Raw genomic sequence first — 21,839 nt, 5'->3', positions numbered from 1 at the left:
ATTTTTAAAAAAGCATCATCAATGTAATGTCAAGGTCCATGATGTTGTCATACGCCATCAGCATCGACAAGCTGGAGGTTGATGACAGCTTCACATATCTAGATTATACAATACAAGCAATCTTTCACTTGATACTCAATTCAACACTTGCATTACAAAAGCTGCAGCTGTCATGCCCAAGCTGAGTAGGGCTTGTGCAACATAGCAACCTGACAGACTGCGAGTCAACCAAGCCTGTGAATTAATTATTACACCACTCCACTGACAGCATTAACACTTGCTTTGTCTTCTGCCCTGAGCATGTTTGTGCAATGTCTCCTAGCTCACACCTTTCACTGACCTTCTATTTTGCACCACCTACTCCACCCTTCTCTACCATTACGTTTCTTCCTTTCTTTAATACCGAAGAAGTTTTATACGGACCCAAAACGTTAACTCTGTTTCTCTCTCCGCAGATGCTGCCAGACCTGCTGAGTTTATTCAGCATATTCTAGCAATTTTGATGCCTAGGTACTAGATATAAAATGGGACATAAGATAGAGATCAGTTGAATAATTAAAATATCATGTTAGCACCACTAGGATTTGCTGTTTATTTTGCAGAGGTTGGGAGTTGTGGTTGATTTTCTCCTATACTGGAGCACGTAGAGCACCCAGCTGAGATGATTAACTCAGTTATGACTTATCAGGAAGGTACTATTACTTATTTGAGATGGTGGCCAGTTGACTTGTTTTTAATAATGCCTCTTTACCTGATCTCCAAGCGATGTGTGATAATGCAATTGATTATCTCCTCACTTCAGCAATGCATTCTCCTAGATATCGGAGAAGAGATCAGTAATGCTTCATGTGAGGAATTACAGTGTGATTCAGTGCAATCTTGCAGTTAATCAGAAATAAGCTTGGACAATGAAAAGCTTTTCCATTGGTTGATGATGCAAGGACTAGGGTGCACAAATTTAAGGCTTCGGGCAAGAGACACAGGCAGGGATAAGAGGATGAACTTTTTTCGCCGCACGTGGTAATGACCTAGCTGAAACTTGCTTGTTCCATTTCCCCTAGGAGGTTGGTGAGGCATAGTCAATCAATGATTTCAAAAGGAAATTGGATCGGCATTTAGAGGAAAATAAACTTTATAGCGCTACAGAGATAAAGCAAGTGAATGGAACTGATTGGATTGTTTGAAGAGAGCTGGCACAGATGAGGTGGCTGAATGGCTTCATTTTGTGCCATAATGATTCTATAAATATACTGCCACATAGAATCCTGACAGCGTAGAGCCATTGAGCCCATCGAGTCTACACCAACTTTCTAACAGAGTGTCTTACCCAAGCCCTCTCCCTGCCTTATCTCGGTAGCCCCACCATTTACCATGACTAATCCATCTTGGGACACTAAGGGGCAATTTAGCATGGCCAATCCACCTACCTGCACATTTTTGGACTGTGGGAGGAAACCAGAGCACCCGGAGGAAACCCACACAGACACGGGGAAAATGTGTAAACATTCCTAAGGCCAGAAATGAATCCGGGTCCCTGGCACTGAGAGACAGCAGTGCTAACCACTGTTCCACCATGCCGCAGTACATATAGCATTAAAACAAGCAAATCTGAATGCAGCCTTTGATCTCTGGTCTGTGTTGAGTTCACTGATCTCATCCCTAAAGGGTCTCTGCATCTTTGGGCTGGAAAGGGTGGTTACTCGTTGCCCCTCCACCCCATTCAACCCCTGTTGGAAAGTGCATTTTGAATGTAGGATAAAGAAAATCGCTGTGGCTATAATGACCAACACCGTTGAATACCCTGTCAAAATTTGCACATGAAGTGACCATGAAGCTGAATTACTGGAAATTCACCATTACTTGCAGAACCATGTTTCAATATGTGTCATATCCTGAAGTAAGAATGGGAAAATATTTTTTTATTCATAATCTTTCTCTATTCATAATTATTCTAACTTTTTCTCATCAGCTCCTTACTTGGACTGTAGACTCACCAAATACAATTGCAGTGGTGACCATTACTCCTGATTTCCATGGAACACGTCATGAAGGATTCTTTACAGGCCTCAACAAGTTCACAAAATACTACACATCTGTATTGTGTTTTACAACACCAGGCGATGGTCCCAAGAGTCGACCCAAACTCATTCAGACCCACGAAGATAGTAAGTATTTGAAAACAGTTGTCTGACATTGTATGCATATTAGACAGATATTGAGTCACATTCACAATGAGAACTGAAAGCATCTGCGGTCATGTTGGAGCCAGTTTGAAGCCACATTCAGATGTCTAGCAAATGCTGATTTGACTTTGTTCATAAACTTAATCTTCAGACTGGCTCTCCGTCTGTTTGTATAGTTTGTATAATTCTCTGCTCCTTCTAATTGACCAATGCAATCGCAACCCAGAAAAGTTAAATGTTTACTTTAAATGGTGATAATGCTGCGGAACAGTGGGATCTGGGTGAAATGAATCACAAGAAGTTAGCACATAGGTACAGCAAGTAATTTAGAAAGGCCAATGGAATTGCAAGGGGGATAGAGTAGGGAAGACTTGCTAGAATTGTATGGGGCAGTGTTGGGAGCATACCTAGAACCTTAAAACAATCTCTCCCTACACCACCAATGCACAGTGGCAGCAATGTGCACCGTATGCAAGATGCAGTTCAACCAAGGCTCCTCTGAGGGCACCTCACAAACTTGCAACCTCAACCACCTAGGCGGAAAGGGGCAGCAGATGCAAGGCATAACCACCACCTGAAAGTTTCACTCCAAGCCACTCACCACCCTGACTTGGAACTATATCACCATTTCTTTGTTGTTTCTGTGTCAAGTTCTTGGAAGTCCCTTCCTAATAGCACAGTCAGTGTACCTGCAGAAGATAAACTGCAACGATTCAAGAAAGTGGCTCCCCACCAACTTCTAGAAGGCAAATAGGGATGGACAACAAATGCTGGCCTTGCCAACAACGCTCACATCCCATTAAATAATTTTTTAAAGTACTGCGTATAGTTTTGGTTTCCTTATTGAAGGAGACATATACGTGCATTAAAGGCTGTTCATTGAAGATTCCTTGGAAAGAGGGGTATCGAATGAGGAACAGCTCAGCAGGTTACAGCGCTATTCATTGGAGTTCATAAGAATGAGATGTGATCTTACTGAAACATGTGAGATTCTGAGGGGATTTGACAGGGTAGATACTGAGAGTGTGTTCCCCTTGTGGGGTAAACCTAGAACTAGGGAGTGTAGTTTCAAATTATGAGGTGTCCTATTTTAAGATCGAGATAAGGAGGAAACTATTCTTATTTCAAGGAGTTGTGAATCTTTTGACTTCATTGAACAGAGGCTGCATCACTGAATATATTCAGGACTGAATTAGACACTTTTATTCCATAAGGGAGTCAAGAGTTATGCAAGTCAGGCTGGAAAGTGGACTTGAGGCCACAGTCAGATTAGCCATGATCTTATTGAATGGAGCAGCAGGCACCAGGGGCTGAATGGCCAACTTCTGCTCCTATTTCTTATGTTCCTATTTTAGGTATTAAAAGTACTATGTCCATATTTTTGAGTTAATTTTGGCAGGCTAGTTTGAAGAATGTACTTCACATTTAAAAATGTGAAGTACATGTGTTAATACTCTGTTACACAGTAAAAACCTGGCCCCCAACATTCTGATTGATGGGGTATAATAAGCCCAGCACGTTTTCTGGTGAAGTTAAAATTTAAGGATGAGAGATGGCTTGCTTAATTTATTGTCCATTTAAGTTCTTCCCTGGGATTCTGCTGGAAGTGAGATAAGGTGGAATATATACCCATCATGGCTAAAATACAACTATGCAAATGATAGATTTAGGCTGGGTTGGTCTCATCTAAGTTCGGAATGTTGTTATAATGATGATATATAATGTTATTATGGAGGAGGCAGTGGCATAGAGGTAGAGTCACTGGACGAGTAATCCAGAGACTGGAAAAATCTGGAATAAAAGTCTAATGATGCCATGAAACCATTGTTGATTGTTGTAAATTCCATCAAGCTGACCAATATCCTGTAGGGAAGGAAATCTGCCATCCTTGTACATGGTCTGGCCTACATGTGACTCCAGATGCACAGCAATGTGGTTGACTCTCAACTACCCCTTCAAGAACAACTAGGGATGGGCAATAAATGCTGGCCCAGGCAGCAAAGCCCACATCCCATGAACGAATAAAAAGAAATCCTGCTAAAAGATATGCCGTTCTACAGAAACAACTACAACTTGTATTAATATAGCAAGAAGATTTCACATTGGGTCACATAAGGCGATATTAGGGCAGATGATCAAACATTTAGTGAAAGAAGCAGAATTTAAGGAACATTCAAGAATGCATTCTGAAAGAGAGATACAGCAGAGGGTTGGGAAGGGAACTCCAGAACTTCGAACCTTAGCAGGACAGGGCAAGGCCACCAGTAGTGATGCGATTGAAATTGTGCATGCTCAAGAGGCCAGAATTAGAGGTGTGCAAATATCTCAGAGGGTTGTGGGACAGGAGAGTACAGAAATAGAAAGGGTCAAGGCCATGGAGGGATTTGAATACAAGGATGAAAATTTTTAAATCGAGACTTTGCTTAACCAGGAGTCAGTGTAGGTCAGCAAGTACAAGAGTGTTGGGTGAGTAGGGCTTGGTGAGAGTTAGACTACTGACAGGAGAGTTCTGGATGACCTCAGGTTTATAGAGAATGGAATGTAGGAGACTGGCCGGGCGTGCATTGGATTAGTCAAGTCTCGAAGTAACAAAAACAGGGATGAGTGTTTCTTGGTCAATTGCCAGGTAGAAGGATGGAGTTGGAATTTTTTTATTATCTTAATGGGATGTGGGCACTGGCTAAGCCAACATTTATTGCTCATCCCTAATTTCCCTTGAAAAGGTGGTGGTGAACCATTATTGCCCATGCAGTGTAGGTACATCCACAGTGCTGTTAGAGAGAGAGTTCCAGGATTTTGATCCACTGACAGTGAAGAAATGATAGTATAGTTCTGAGTCAGGATGGTGTGTGCCTTGGAGGGGAACTTCCAGGTGGTGATTTTCCATGCATCCACTGCTCTTGCCATTCTAGCTGGTGGGAGTTTGGAAGGTGCTGTCGAAGGAGCCTTGGTGAGTTGCTGCAATGCATCTTGTAGATGGTACACATTGCTGCCACTGCGCGTCAGTCATGGAGAATGGTTGATGGGGTACCAATCAAGCAGTCTGCTTTGTCCTGGATGGTGTCGTGTTTTTGGAGCTGCACTCATTCAGGCAAGTGGAGCGTATTCTATCACATGCCTGACTTGTGGATGCTGAACAGAATTTTTTGTGGGGATCAAAGATAATAGTCCTCCCCCGTATTTGATCAAAAGCATTGCAGGATGCTGGACAAGCACTCGGGGCAATTTAAAGAGAATGGAGCAATTGAGAGAGGTTGTGGAGAGGTAGAGCTTGATGTCAACAGCACACAGATTGAAACTGATGCTGTATTTCCAAATGATATTGCTGAGGGTCAGCATGTGATAGGAAATAGGAAAGGATAGATCTTTGATGGACACCAAAGGGAGCAGAAAGAAAAGTAATTGCAGAGAATTCTCCAGCCACAATTAGCTGGACATAATGGAACCTGGCAAGCACAGTCTCACCCAGTCGGGCAGCAATAGAAAGGCTTTGAAGGAGGATGATGTCATCAACCCTGTCAAAGGCTGCAGATTAGTTGATTAGATGTGGAGGGATAATTTATCCTCATCATACTCAAATAGAATGTCATTTGTAATTGCAAAAAGCTGTTTTGTTGTTGTGGCAGGAGCAGAAAGCTGATTGGAGCAATTTAAACATGGAGTACTAGGGAAATGAGCATGGGTTTTGGAGGCCACAACACAGTCAAGGACTTTGGAAAGAGAAGTTTAAGGTGGGGCTGTTGTTTGCAAAGACAGATGGGTCAAGAGTTAGTTTATTGAGAGGGCAGATAATAGCAGATTTAAAAGAGTGGATACCCTTGTCTCGTTCAATCAGTTAACATGAGTGAAGAGAAGCTGAGTGATCAGCAATTCGTTGGGGAGAGAGTCCTAATTCCTGTGTTCCTATGTTATCTGGGAACATAGAAATTAGAGCAAAAGTAGGCAATTCAGCCCTTTGAGCCTCCTCCGCCACTCAATCAGATCATGGCTACTTGCTTCCTGGTCTCAAATCCACCTCCCTACCTGTTTCCCCATATCCCTTCAACCCGTTTTTTAAAATCAGAAATATATCTATCTCCTTCTTGAAACCATTTAATGATTCAGACTCCATCGTGCTATGGGGCAGCGAGTTCCACAAATTTGCCACCGTCTGCGAGAAGCAGGTCGTCTTCATCTCAGTTTTAAATCTACCGCCTCTCAACCTATACCTGTAACCCCTTGTTCTAGATTGCCCCACAAAGGGAAACATTTGGTCTATGTTTACTTTATCAATCCCTCTTAATATTTTATATACTTCGATTAGGTCCTCTCTCATCCTTCTAAATGTGAGAATGAGCTCAAACTGTTTAATCTCTCCTCATTTGTCAACCCTTTCATCCCTGGAATCAATCTGGTGAGCCTCCTCTGAACTGCCCATCATGTGACCACATCCTTCCTCAAATGTGGAGACCCAAACGGGACACACTACTCCAGATGTGGTCTCACCAACACCCTATACAATTGCAACAATATTTATCTACTTTTATACTCCAGTCCTTTTGCAATAAATGCTAACATTCCATTTGTTGCTGAGATTGCTGTTTCTGGAGAGCTTTGGCACTGTCTTCATATGCTTCTAATGCTCTACCAGCATTTGGCAGGATTCCTGTCATCATCATCCAAACATTGAACAGCCAGGTTCTGATGCTGACCTTCCTCTTTGATATTGTTTCAAATCGCACTGTCACTTCATCATCTAGATGGCATTGTTTAGCACCAGCAATTAACTCTATTTATGGGCATTTGCATTCTGGAATTCGTGTAGAATTTCTCCCGGTCTTCTGCCTGTAACTTGGCAGTAACTCGTAAGCAAATTTAAATGAATCAAATTCCCTTATGGTAAATATCCAGAAGCAAAAAATTCTAGACTTAATATCCAAATCCCATTGGTGCACTCATGCATAAGTTCATCAGGAATGCAACCTCAGGCCTTCATTGCTGGTTTCCACTCAAACATCGCCCGTCTTCAGAGGAGGACAGGATATTTCTTTGACCTTGGCCTGGATCATGCTGAAGAGCCTGATTGCTCAGTTCAGTGAGACATGCCAACTCTTTTCTGCAGTGCACTCTGGGGTCCAGGGCCGCCCTTGTTTATTCACTCACCTTCATAATGACACTGATGAGGCCAAAAGAAAATGTTTTTGGCCTGATAACCTCAATACTTCTTTGTGCAGTTAGCCCAAGCTTTGTTTTTACCTCTCCTGGTAAACAGCAGAGATATGCAAATGACTCTGGATACTCTGCTGGAGTCAGGATTGAGGATTCTGGCAGATGTTCCTCAGCACTTCAAGATGGCGCTGGAGCGAGGAGACCAGCATACCCTCTAATTCTATCTTTTACTCTCATTCTATGCTTCTAAACCTGTATTCTGACTCTTTTAAACTCTCTAACAATGCATATTAAGTTGATCGTTCTCCACACCCTAGCAATGACTGTAACACTACATTCTGCACCCTCTCCTTTCCTTCTCAGAGTATGGTATGCTTTTGTCTGTATAGCATGCAAGAAACAATACTTTTCACTGTGTACTAATACATGTGACAATAAATCAAAATCAAATCAGCACTTAACTAACTACAGGAATATACTGCACAGCAACAGCCCCTTTGGTCTAACTAGTCCATCTCCATATTCATACTCCACTTCAGCCTCTTCCCAGCCTTCCTCATCGAACTCTGTTCAGCGTAACCTTCTATTCCATTCTCCCTCATATGCTCATGTAGCTTTCCCTTATATGCATCTGAGCTGTTTGCCTCATCTACTCAATATGATAGCGAATTCTACATTCTCATCACTCTGAATATGAAGTTTCTTCTGAATTCGCTATTGAGGTCTTGTTTACAATCTTATATTGGTCGTCTCTAATTTAGCTCCTCCTCAGTGAGGGGTAACTCTGTGTCTACTCCATCAAAATTCTCCATAGTTTGAAGGACCCTATTAGGTCACCTCTCAGCTTTCACCTTTGAAGAGAAAAGAGACCAAACTTGTTCATTCTTTTGTGATGGGTATGATGTTACAGTTTTGGTATCATCTGTGTAAATCTTTTTTGAGCCTTCTCCAGCGCTGCTATATCTTTTTTATATTATGGCAACCAAAATTGAATATATTATGGCAAATGTGGTCTAGCCAAAATTTGATACAGGTTTAGCATAACTTCTCAACTTTTCAATTGATCCTTCTTGAAATAAACCCTGGTGATTGGTTTGTTTTTTTACCTGATTAATCTGCTTTTAGTGATTTATGCTCTTGTATACTACCCAAGATCACTTTGCTCTTCTACCCATTAGATTGACACTTTTCAAATAATATTTGACCTCCTTTCCTTTCTTGCCAAAAAGTCTTGCCAAGAAGTAATACCTCACACTTACCTACATTGAAATTCATTGCCAATTATATGCCCAAAATGCAAATATGTGTTTGCAGATAGTATTGCCTATCCATAAATTTAGAAATTAGGTCTAAATTATTTGTATAAATCATGAACAACTGTGATCCAAGCATTGATCCTTGTGGGACTCCATTTTGCACCTTCTGTCACTTTAAATAGCTACCCTTTACCCCTGCGCTCTCCTTTCTGTCCATTAGCCATGTCCATCTGTTCTGTTACTTATCTCCTCACTCCACAGGCTCTGACTTTATACATTAAACTGTTTTACTACTACCCCAACTCAACTCACCATAATCCAAAATGGACAGTCATATTCACACCTAGAGTAAAAGGATAATGGTCCTAAGGCAGACACCTCAACGTCATTTCAAAGCTTTTAAGCATATATAATATCTAGTATGAAAAAACTCTTAGATTCGTCACATCAGAATGTGAGTCAAACCTGGCACATTCTGATCAATATGGTGCAATTAGCATAGTCTAGAGAGTGAAGACACAATCAAGGAAGCTCGATTATTTCTTCTAATTAGAGTTCCAATGCTCCATCTTGTCGTTGTGCCATCTCAGGCTATATACACTGCTGCCTCTTTGACATCGTGGCAGGAGGCCCATATTTTAACTTTGCTATTCAATTAATTGGGGAAAATTAAAAGACACATTCATTTGGACAGAGAGGACAAAGATTCAAAAGTGTAAAACTGGATGAGCATAGAACTGCAGAATTGTGTTTTGTAAAATGATTGTTATAATTTGTGCTTGCAGTTGTTTGCGCACACTTGGTTTCTGCAATAAAATTCTGAAGAGGCAATCCCTGTAGTCAGAGCGACCTGCTCCAAAGTTTTGCTTTAATTTGCACCGTGTGAATTTCAGTCACGTATTTTCCTTTTCTCCAGTACAATACTCCAGACATCCCCCCCACTCCAATTTAAAATACACTTTAGGGATTTGTACATCTTGTTTCTGAGCTCACTATTTCCATGATTATTCCTTTTACTCTTTTTTTTTTGCTGATAATTTTTTCAACGAGTTGTTTATCTGTTTTAACATTTGTTGATAATATTGCAGTTCAAAGCTTTGATTTCTTATCCATTTCTTGATTTACATCCATTTACCATTGGCGCTGTTCTATTTCTGAAATAACATGCACTGACAGTCAAAGTGGATGTGTTCAAAAAAGATTTATCTTGCAGGTGAAGGAAATACGAGGGCTAAAATAAATTGAAAATTGCAGTGCAATCCCAGACAAATTACTTTCACCAATTGCCAGTATAGGATAATTTGGTTTAAATCAAACTAGTTATTATAAAAAAGTTTTTTAAAAGATTAATATACAGCAGAAATGTTTATGTGACAGGCACTCTTGGATCATTAACCCCCAACTATTCCATTGTGAATTGAGTTCTGGTCACCCTTCGCTACAGACTGCAGAATACCCAATTCCAGCAAGACAAATCCGAGTTCATTACTTAAATATAGAAGTCATTCTTGACAACGTATTGTTCTACGACTCAATCTAGCACTTGTACAATGCAAGGAAAATAAAATAGATGGAATATCTTGTGCCATACATGAAAAGGTTTCAGCAGTAATTTTATTTGTTCCCAAGATTGGCATTTAAAATGTCTATTAGTTACATTAGAAGTACAAATAGGATAAGTGACACTATAAGAAATGGTTTATTTGAAACCACCTCGTGATAAAGGAGGAATACACAGCCCAAGAATTTGAGGGATTATGTAACCTTGTGTTCCACAGTGCTTTTTCTTTTTGCAGTAACCCACTGTTCTTCATGGTTTACCCACTGCAAACATAGAAGTCAGCCACTGTCTCTAACTATCGCATTTAAAATTTCTGCAGGACCAGGAGCTGTGGGACACTTGAGTTTTACGGAAATACTTGACACCTCTTTGAAAGTCAGCTGGCAAGAACCGCAAGAAAATAATGGGATTCTCACAGGTACAAAAAATATATTTATCTTTTAATGGAAGGAGGAAAGTATATATCATTCAAAACACTTTTCACTTTACCTATATCTATTAAATCATCAGATTATTAGCATTCTGTTTAGTTGAACTCTTTTAATTACAAAATTAATTTTTCAATTAAGCTCTATTAATTACAGAATTAGTAAACTCTCAGCAATAAGAGTGTTCAAGCACACTTTGCACTAGTAGTAATGGGAAGTGTGATTCAAGTGTTTTCTTCCAAAGTCCAGAAAGTCTTTTCTGCCATTCAACAAGGGAATACGTCTTTTGATTGTCAGAGTAGCTTTGGTACGCATTACCTGGGATCAGTTTCAGTGGTTGTTTCTAAATGATTTTAAGCATGGCAATTTGCTCTTTTGCAAGTCCAGCTTTCCAAACCACTGCTGTGTGTTTGACAATGGGCCTTGTGTAATTATTGAATACAATGAATAGGACAGTTTGAGATATATTGTGATGCTTGAGAAGATGGAGCTTATGAAGCCTTCCATTTTCTCTCTCAATCATTTCAGATACTAGGTAATTTCATTTGCGATCACTTAAATTGTAGATTCCTAACAGTTTAATACACGCTTGTTGTGCAATCTCAACATCATCTATATTGTTGAGGGGAGTAGTTCAGGAAGGTTGCCCATGCAACGCAATTCCAAAGCACTGCAATTCTGAAGGTTCAGTTTCACATGAATGGACAGCAGTGAATCACTCAACAAAGTGATTGCCTCTCGCAGGTGAGATGCATTGCCTTGATTACTCCGAGGGTCAGTTCATCCACATATTTATCGCAAATCAATGCATACATTTTTAGTCACCATAAACAATGCAATAGGGCCTAAATAATTCCTTGTGAAACCCCAGCATGTAGTGTTATCCATTTGGAAGTACTTGATTTGAATTGAACACATTGATGCCTATTGTTTAGAAAATCAGTGAGATCCAATGTACACATGATAGGCTCACTCCTAATTGAGGAGATTATTGATAACAATGTTATGATCTAGACGGTCAAATGTTTTGCTAAAATCAATTAGCCCTATTGTTAGGGTGCCAGGTCAGAAATCTCAAGGTATAATGAAGTCAGACTAGACCCCAACAATTTTTCTATTTTGGTATAAATGTGAGGAATCACCTTAAGAGTGATTCCGCTGACAAATTAGGGATCTTCTTTATCAGAACAAGCTTTATTTATGACATAGTTTAAAGATACCTCTAACAAAATTAAACAGTTTAATTCCTTATTGTTGAACAATCTTTAGACATGAAACGGAACAAATTCTAACTTCTAACTTATTAGCATTCAGTTCCAATCAAGCAATATTTCTTTTATTGACTTAAACCTCTCTTTAAAAATAGTTAGCAAATCCAGGCACACTTGCTTTGACTTGGGCTCATAGCTTTGGACCTCCCAAAGCGATTTTGTAAAGAGAAAGAGAGACAGAGCTGCTTGTAGGCTTTTATCTTTAAACAACCCTCTCCAGCAACTGAACTCAGAAAGTTGCTTCCTCAGCCACAAACCTAGCTCCTTCCATTAACCTAATACCACATGAATATATGAGCCTGTATACCTAACTCACTTTTCCATTACTTTAATCAAGAAAACGCCCCAAGGGACCTCTTCTTTGGTAAACTAAAGCTCATTAAGATTTCTGTTAAATAAACACTTACATGGCTAAAATGAGTAAGTATCATGTTTTCTCAGCATCTGCAACATTCCCTCAAACAAACCGACTGCTTGAAACAAAACATGGCCTCTTAAAGCAGTTCCTCCCTTAAATATAAAATATATTAATAGCACAATATTACCACATTACATAGCATAATATCACCACACCACTTTGACAAGGTACCGCATGGTAGGTTGTTGCATAAAGTTAAATCTCACGGGATCCAGTGTGAGGTATCTAAATGGATACAAAATTGGCTTCTTGACAGAAGCCAGAGGGTGGTTGTAGAGAATTGTTTTTCAAACTGGAGGCCTGTGACCAGCGGTGTGCCTCAGGGATCAGTCCTGGGCCCACTTATTTGTCATTTATATTAATGATTTGGATGAGAATATAGGGGGCATGGTTAGTAAGTTTGCAGATGACACCAAGATTGGTGGCATGGTGGATAGTGAGGAAGGTTATCTCCAATTGCAGCGGGATCTTGATCAATTGGACCAGTGGGCTGACGAATGGCAGATGGAGTTTAATTTAGACAAATGCGAGGTGATGCATTTTGGTAGATTGAACCAGGGCAGGACTTACTCAGTTAATGGTAGGGCGTTGGGGAGGGTTACAGAACAAAGAGATCTAGGGGTGCATGTTCATAGCTCCTTGAAAGTGGAGTCACAGGTGGACAGAGTGGTGAAGAAGGCATTCGGCATGTTTGGTTTCATCGGTCAGAACATTGAATACAGGAGTTGGGACGTCTTGTTAAAGTTGTACAAGACATTGGTAAGGCCACACTTGGAATACTGTGTGCAATTCTGGTCACCCTATTATAGAAAGGATATTATTAAACTAGAAAGAGTGCAGAAAAAATGTACTAGGATGCTACAGGGACTTGATAGATTGAGTTATAAGGAGAGGCTGAGTAGACTGGGACCTTATAGAAGTCATAGGGGGCATAGACAAGGTAGATGGTCAATATATTCTCCCAAAGGTAGGGGAGTCTAAAACTAGAGGGCATAGGTTTAAGGTGAGAGGGGAGAGATACAAAAGTGTCCAGAGGGGCAATTATTTCACACAGAGGGTGGTGAGTATCTGGAACAAGCTGCCAGAGATAGTAGTAGAGGCGGGTACAATTTTCTCTTTTAAAAAGCATTTAGATAGTTACATGGGTACGATGGGTATAGAGGGATATGGGCCAAATGTGGGCAATTGGGATTAGTTTAGTGGTTTAAAAAAAAGGGCGGCATGGACAATTTGGGCCAAAGAGCCTGTTTCCATTCTGTAAACCTCTATGACTCTATGACATGGTTGACGATGTTTTCTTCTTAACAGCATTAAGGTACTGCAGATTGAGGAGATCCATGAGACAATGGACTGTGAATAATCCTGTTCCATTACTAAATTGCCGATGGTATAAATCTTTCATTATAACAGAGCAGATTTTTTTTTTGTGATGTTGATTTGTGATAATTATTTGTCAGGCCATGGGGATAATTCTCCTCCTCTTCAAAATAGTGCCATTGGACCTTTGACACTCACCTGAAAGGGTGGGGATGTGTTTAACGTCTCATCCAGAAGAAGGGAATTGAATTCACAACCTTCACTTTGAGGCAAGACCAGCTGAACAATAGTTTACGTGCATTATTTGACAGCAAGGTGTAGACTGATCCAGATTCTTTTATGGACTCTTCCCATTCAATATTGACCTCCAGGGCGGTATTTATTAGAGATAATGGGGACTCGTCCACCATTTGGAGAGCTGGCGAGAGTTCCACACTGTCTCTTTTAGCCTTTTAGCCAAATTAAGTACCACTCAGGCACTTAACTGGACAGTGGCGAACCTTCCCCAGGACCAGGGAAGCCAGGGATGGATGTCCCACCTGCAGTGAACTGCCAGCCAATCAAAGGTTAGAAGCAGTATTGAACAGCAGTGCCACCTGTGAGTGGTGGCTGTTGCTGATATGACTCCCATCCAAGGCTTGGTATTGCTGCTAGATCCCAGACCAAAGATAAGTGATGGCAGGAGGGAATTGGAAAAAGGATGTGAGGGGTTCGGCAGTAAGAGCAAGGGTGGGAAGAGGCCTTGGCAACAAGGGCTGGTGATTGGCTGTTAGCGAGCCTCTCTTCCTGATGCCAGGTCCCTCAACCAGACAGTAAGTGTCTGGCAATGAGGTCCCCTGCCCCCTCACCTCAGGAGGCCACAAACAAACCTGCAGAGCGAGTCTCCAACCTGTTGTTGGGTGAATATGTGTGATAGCAGGATGAAGTCCATAAGTGAGAAATAAATGCCAACTTAAGGGGCATCAAATGGTGCCAGCCACCATTGACTTTACCGGGCTGGAGATGGGAAGTGGCAGGATCTCTACCTGTCATCCTCCTTGTCTGATTAAATTCACCTCCAAACTTACCATGGGGAAGGACATTAAATTCTGCCACAGAAATTACCCAGCACACCCCCCAGTGCTCCCAGACATCAAGATTCACCTTGGTGCTGCCAGGTCTTCTGACTCCTAGTGCCATAGACCCAGACACACTCCTGTATGCTCCTGGATCATGGTGTTATTTTCTTTTACATTGCCAAATCCAAGGCTCTTCCTTTAAGTGCTCTGAGACCAAGATGTCATCTGTGAGTTGGGATACCGGGATATCATCTCCCAGAGTCTGCTGTTATTTTTGCCATGAACCACAACCATTTTCAACTTCTGCAAAATTAAACATTCTTTCGTCCAAACCATTGCATTTTGTTCCCATCTTAATTTGTATTCTTGTCTTTATAAAAGAAGTAAGAGATAAAAGTCAAGTATATAGCCAGAGAACGTGATTTTCAAAGTTCTCTCAAGCAGAAACAATAGTTGATGCCCCTTGTCTAAAAAGGGAGAGAACTTTGAATAAGAAGTTTTCCCTTTACTCCTTCCTTGCTCTTTAACAATTAGGAATGTTGTACATTTGGCACAACTATGTTGGCATGCTAGAATGTTTAAGAGGATTAAAGTGCTTTCTAGCAAGCCATGGCTACATATCTATCAGACCCAGTCACGAACATCTTGCAAGATGGTCTGTGAGAAATATACTGAGTAAACAAATCCTCCCAGCAATTGGATGAGGTTGCCTGGTGTAACTATTCTGCAATCTTTAATGAATTTTCCGCTTGACGGAATTATGTCCAAATCTCTAAGCCGGCGACCATACAAGTGCTGTTAATTTGCATATTGTGCATCTACGTGCTGAGAAAAGTTCATCGGTCACAAGTTGATCATTCACAGTATGGTTCATCTGGTGCTCTTGATTTAATTGTTAAGCAATGTACTGTTTTTCCTTTGTTTTGTTTTCTTAAACTTGATTTAAAAGGCAAGGGATTTTTAATTTCCTGGCATTGACCTGTTCTTCCACTCATTCACAATTGCTTGAAAATGGATGTACATTCATGACCTTGATTAATGTACTAGTAATTGCATTCACTTTATAATCCAAGGGCTATAGATTCAAGTTTATTTTTTTATTAATGTCACAAGTAGGCTTACATTTAACATTGCAATGAAGTTATTGTGAAAATCCCTTAGCCGCCACACTCCGGCGCCTGTTCGGGTACACTGAGGGAGAGTCTAGCATGGCCAATGTACCTGACCAGCACGTCTTTCAGACTGTGGGAGGAAACCGGAGCACCCGGGGGAGAATGTGCAGACTCCATTTGTCTTCCTGATACTTGAAGTTGCTAAGCTGAATTGCAGTGAGTTCAGTCAGTTTTTGGCAGCGATAACTTAGAGTGAAGCTGTCCTTGAGTGGATGAAGAAAACTGGCAGGTTCATAATTTTCATGTTTTACGCATAAGTGTTTGAACTTTCATTGAACAAGCCCATAGATATCCTCTGTTCCTCCCTCAACATTCTCTGACAGGTCCATTAGGGCACACTTTTTTGTTTCTTCAAGAATAATAAACCAAGCTATCCTATCCTCCACTCTCATTAACTTCACTACCCCCTGTACTAGTTAGGAGCTGATTACCTTCCCATTCTGCTTATCCTGCCCTCTGCCCGATGGACTCAACCACTCAGTGACTCTGCTTTGCCTTCCAGAATGGCCACTTAGTTACGACCAATACCCTTGCCACCCATAGCCTTATTGTAGATAATAATATTGACATTGGTTTTGTCCTTATCTGCAATCTCCCACAGTGTTGTAATTTCTACAACTGATCCTATCCCAATCACTGCACTGGTTGCTTCAAGGCTCTCCTTTCTTTCTTTAAGCTCCATCTCTGTTTTTCCCTCATACTTTGTGATGTGCTTTGGGTGCCTTTCTACATTAAAAGGTACTACATAAGTAAATTAATTATTACATCTTGATACCATCTAACAATACCCTTAATTTTATGCACTGTGCCATGAAGTGGTACAATTCATATTTGAGGTTCTCAATGTACACAATTCTTGCTTTATCAAGGGGCAATAAAAGGAGGGAGAGCCATTCCAAACTGTTCTTAACAGTTGACTTCATTGGCAGATGCCAAAAATCTAGGCCAGAATTTTATACTCTCCAACCATTGGGTTCTGAGGCTTTGAGGGGATGGGGTGCGCAAAATAGAACAGTAGAATGGTCGGGATTCCCTCTGGGATCCCACCCACCCCGTCCCACATACAATTTTACAGTGGGGCGGGCAGGGCCTCAGATGGGAAACCACCCAGGCCTGTGTTAAGACCCTTAGGTGGCCACTTAATGGCCTTTTCCCATTCAGCCTCAATTTTTAGGCTCCCCCCCCCCCCCCCCCCCCAGCCCCGGCCTACGTCCGACACTCCGATCTCCCCCTCAACACCTCTGGACATCCTCTACCATTCTGAACCTAAGTCCCAGGACCCATAGTACTTAGATGAAGTGCAGATTTGGGCTTAGGGACAGTGCTGCAGTATCTCTTCCAGCTACTGCAGCGCTGCGCTTGGAGGGGCTGGAAAGCCAATTTGATTTACCTACAGCTGTCCAAAATAGAACGTATTTCAAGTGAGAATGGAAATTCAGCCTACTGCCAATTGGTGTTCAATTGAGTGTAAAAGAGCAGTAGGCGGAGATGCATTCCCGCTGATTCTCAGGATGAGGGGCTTCCTGAACTTTTGCCTTCCTGAGAATTCGGGTTCTAGTGCCCACTAGATAAGCAATGACCTGAATGTCAGATTGCGGGGGGTGGGGGGTGGGGGGGGGGGTTGCAAATTTATTTGAGAGTCTGGTTTCTGCTAACATTAAGTTATAAATATTATTGAGTTGGGAATTTATGTAGTTTGCTCCTTTAAAAGTCAATTCATCAAAATACCTCAGTGAGGTCTACCCTTGGTGCCAATGTCGCCCTCACTCGGTTAGCCAGCCTGCCCATTTCAATTTCAGTATAATGGATTGAAAGCAAATACTAATTTATGAAAAAAGATCTAATAATGGAGCGGATCGGCAATTAACCCTCAAGTCACAAGCATTCTCGTAATTCAGCAAAGTGTTGCGAATGCAATTGAGATATTAGATGCTGTAGTATGTTACAGAACAATAACCAGTGCAACAGCCACATGGGGGTGGAGAAGATTTAATTGGTGATTTAATAACCATTCATACATGTCCAAATGAGTGCCCCAGGAAGAAATGGTAAATGCTTCATGTAACAATGTATACAGCCATTGTCTTTTTAAATTGTTCTGAGATTTGAGGAATGAGCAAAAGATTGGATTTTGTACCCTTGCACAGGACATTCAAAACAGTTGAAAATATAATCAAAATGGTTAGCTCCTTAATTTCTCTTATTGAGAGGGCTTAGTATATCTTCCAGACATGAAGAGGAGGTCAGCTTCTACATATTGCAATGATCCTACCAACAGAAGGGCTGCACAAATCTGAGTATATTGTTTTGCGTTCAGACAGTTAGTTCGTGGAAATAGTAAGGGAATGAGAAAAGCAAATTGATTTGCTAAGTTCAGACTGTCATTGCTGCTACAAAAAATAAATCAAGATGGTATAGCTAGCTTGCATACATGTACATGAAGCACAACATCATTAACTAACAAGAAAGAGACCAGGCAAATACTAATTTAGGGCGAATAGGATCTATCAACTCAGCAGGTTAACAATTAATCATCCAGTTTCAAAGCTCTTAAAATGTGAATAAATCTGAAGGAATTGATGATTACTCAAATACAAGTGAGAGTAACTTGTTTGTAAAATGAAAAAAAAAGCCAATCCAGTCCTTAGGGGATGTGTGAAATTGGAAAATTGTGAAATGATTGTCTTGAAGGATATCTTACAAGTTAGGACATAACAGCAGGACATTCCCTGTGGATATTCAAGATGCGGAACTTCTGATTGGCAGCAATTCAGGAACAAACAGCAGAAAATAGCAAAGAAATTTGTTTTTGTTTAAAGAAAAATGTCCAGCATCTTCACACAGCAGACAGAAAATATAGGATATTTTTGTTGCACATTCCTCTCCAGTGATGTTGCTTACAGTCAACAAGAAAAACAGGTTGCCTTGCTCCCTTGCCAGTCGTCTTTTGTAACTTTTTCCCATTTCTTTCTTCCTCTCTCTTTTCATGGGGTGGCACAGTGGTTAGCACTGCTGCTTCACAGCGCCAGGGGCCTGACTTCATTTCTGGCCTTGGGTGTCTGTCTGTGTGAAGTTTGCTCATTCTCCTCGTATCTGTGTGGGTTTCCTCCGGGTGCTCCGGTTTCCTTCCACACTCCAAAGATGAGCAGGTTAGGTGGATTGGCCATGCTAGATTGTTCCTTAGTGTCCCAAGATGTCTAGGTTAGATGGATTAGCCATGGTAAATGTGTGGGTTGCAGGAAAGGCACAGAAGCCATATCTCTTAGAGAGAGTTGGTGAGACTCGATGGGCCGAATGGCCTTCTGCACTGTAAGGATGCTATGATTCTCTCCCCTTTCTCTTTCACCTTTTTAGTCCTCTTGTTTTCTTTGTTTTTCCTCTTTCATGTATTTAATTCTCTATATTATGCATTTCTTCACCCATCTTCCTATCTCAGTTCATGTTTCTTTTTTGCCTTTCTCCTTGATCTCTTCCTCTATTTTTCCTTATTTTGTCTCTGTTCATCTTTGTCTCTTTCCCCTCTGTTTCCCTTTCTCTCTCTCTCTCGCTGCCTTCTTTTCTCCCTTCTCAAGGGCAATTAAGGATGAGCAATAAATGCTGTCCAAGCCAATGATGCCCATAACCCACAAAATAATTTTGAAAAACCCTACAAAGATTTAGATGCAGCCTCAAGTTGCTGAATTTTCAGGCGCTCCTGGGGGGTGGGAATGGAAGCAGATGGGGGACGAAAATACCGACACCAATTATCACGCTGGTCTCCTGGTACCCTTCCTGTGCCAGTGAGTTTCACAAGGGCAGGGGGAGTCTGTGGTGTAGTGGTACTGTTGCTGAACTAATAATCCAGAGACACAGGGTAATGCTCTGGAGATCTGGGTTCAAATCCCACCACGGCAGATGGTGAAATTTTAATTCAATAAAAGTCTGGAATTGAAAGTCTAATGATGACCATGAAACCATTGCCGATTGTTATAAAAACCCATCTGGTTCACTAGTGTCATTTAGGGAAGGAAATCTGCTGTCCTTACCTGATCTGGCCAACATGTGACTCTCGACCCACAGTAATGTGGTTGACTCTTAAATGTCCTCAGGGATGGGCAATAAGTGCTGGCCCAGCTAGCAATGTCCACATCCCATGAACAAATTAAAATAGGGATAGGGCAACCCCAAGATCCTGCCCAGTGCATTAATAACAGCAGTTTAGATTGTTAAATAAAGTATTCAGTGCTCCTTGAGGGACATGTTCTGATTTTGATGGCACGTAAGCTGTATGTGCTGCCTGAGCCATACCAGGTGAATGGACTCACAGCAGGCACCCTGTCAAGGCCACCCCAAGGAATTAAGCGGGCCCCAAGGAATTAGGTGGGCCCCAAGAAAAGGTGAATGTTGCAGAGAGGGGACTCATCCTTTGGCACACAGGTACAATTGGTTCAACACAGCTTGTGGTGAGAGTGGCAACTAAGGGCTTATACACTGCAAGAGTTTGTCACCCTCTTGGCATCATGGGTCTATAAGAGAAGGTGGAAAAGGCTTCCAACCAATCCTGGACCACCTGATACAAGGAAGGCAGCAGCTGGCAATGGGAGCAGGACCCTGCAATTTGGGGTCCAATGGTGATGTGGAGCAACAACCTCTGCAGTATGTGCAGATTCCTGGACAACAGGAGGGGAGAGAAAAGGGACAAGGAGCAGGAAAGGCACAGAAGCCATATCTTCAGCATAGGATCTACTGGTGAAAAGGAGTTACCTTGTGATGATCAAAAACCAGTGCTGCTGGAGACTGCAACTTTCCAGGTAGAGACCTGTTCCCTCATGGCTGAAGGTCTCACAGCACTACTCACCATGACCTGCCAGTAGCCAGCAAAGTCACTGTGGCCTTGAACATCTTTGCTTCTGGTACCTTCCAATACTCAACTGTGGACCTTGGCAGCATCTTGAAAGCAGCTGCACATTACTAAAATGCGTATTTCTAACATTGTTTATTTTCTAAGAGCTTCCTGTATACATGTACTCACTTTTCCAGCAGCTGCTATGATTCCTTCATCTTCTGCCAGTCCAGCCTGCTGTAGCTCTTCATTCCAATCTCAAGCTCCATCGATAGTTTCAAGGGAACAAACGATATCCAGAAGGAGATGGCCAGAGATAGCAACACATCCCTGCAGGAGAGCCCAGGACAGAGGCATGGTGATAATAGAACCAAAGCTTTCTGTTGGACAACAATTGAGCAAGCCATTGGGCTTCTGAAGATACAATTCCGGTGCCTAAATTAGTCAGGTGGCACCCTGCAATATAATCCTGCAAATGTCTTGTTCATTCCGGTGATCTGCTACACTTACCATAAATTGGCCCTCCAGAGTGGCGTGGACCTTGACAGGCATGACACCCTGGAAGGATACAGCTCATTGAAGGAAGAGAAAAAGATGGAGGAGAAGATGTAGGACACTTGAGGTGCTCTGGCTGCACAGAGAGGTGACTAGCTCCACACTAGATGTCCAGAGGAGGAGAATTCTGCTGTACACCTCCCTACAAGCTAGGTATCCATCTGTTCTTCTCTTCTGCAGTAGCTATTGCTGCTCTGTCTGACTTTATCTCCTCCCATTTTGCCTGCCAACCAAAAGGGATCCATTGCAAGGTGCCCATGACCAAGCACTTCCTTTTTCCTGGGGACTCCTATAAGCTGCCCAGTGAGATAGAATAGCTGGGTGAAGTTCTCGGAATTTTCACAATAAATATCATTAAGGTCCTGACAATTTGTCCCAAAAGTCTCCTGATGTGTTAATATTCCTCTTCAAACATCCAACTTCAAATGAACAGTAAAGGATGATTAAACCCTTACAAGTAGGACTCAAAGTCATCTGCAATGACTTGTTTAGTCCTAATCAGCTGGCCGCTGTTCGGTCGCTGCTCACCACCAAAGTGCCTTGCAGGCATCTTACTGAACACCAGGAAGCAATTTAGGTGGCAGTCATCCCTTTTCCTCCAGACGGCCATTCCTGTCACATGTTTCATGGGTTTAGGATCCCATTTTGTC

The 21,839-nt window shown here is 41.7% G+C and overlaps 1 protein-coding gene across 1 annotated transcript in view; it reads left to right on the top strand.

The window, feature by feature from the left end:
- The window catches only part of sdk1a (sidekick cell adhesion molecule 1a), an 839,938-nt gene that overhangs the window by 641,453 nt on the left and 176,646 nt on the right, over positions 1-21,839 (top strand). The window contains exons 19-20 of the mRNA XM_078240149.1: positions 1,970-2,165; positions 10,468-10,566. Coding sequence (XP_078096275.1) covers positions 1,970-2,165; positions 10,468-10,566 — 295 coding nt within the window. The remainder of the gene's footprint in view (positions 1-1,969; positions 2,166-10,467; positions 10,567-21,839) is intronic.

Source organism: Mustelus asterias, chromosome 23 (genome assembly GCF_964213995.1).
Source record: "Mustelus asterias chromosome 23, sMusAst1.hap1.1, whole genome shotgun sequence".
Lineage (NCBI taxonomy): Eukaryota > Metazoa > Chordata > Chondrichthyes > Carcharhiniformes > Triakidae > Mustelus > Mustelus asterias.
This window is presented reverse-complemented; position numbering and strand designations above follow the sequence as displayed.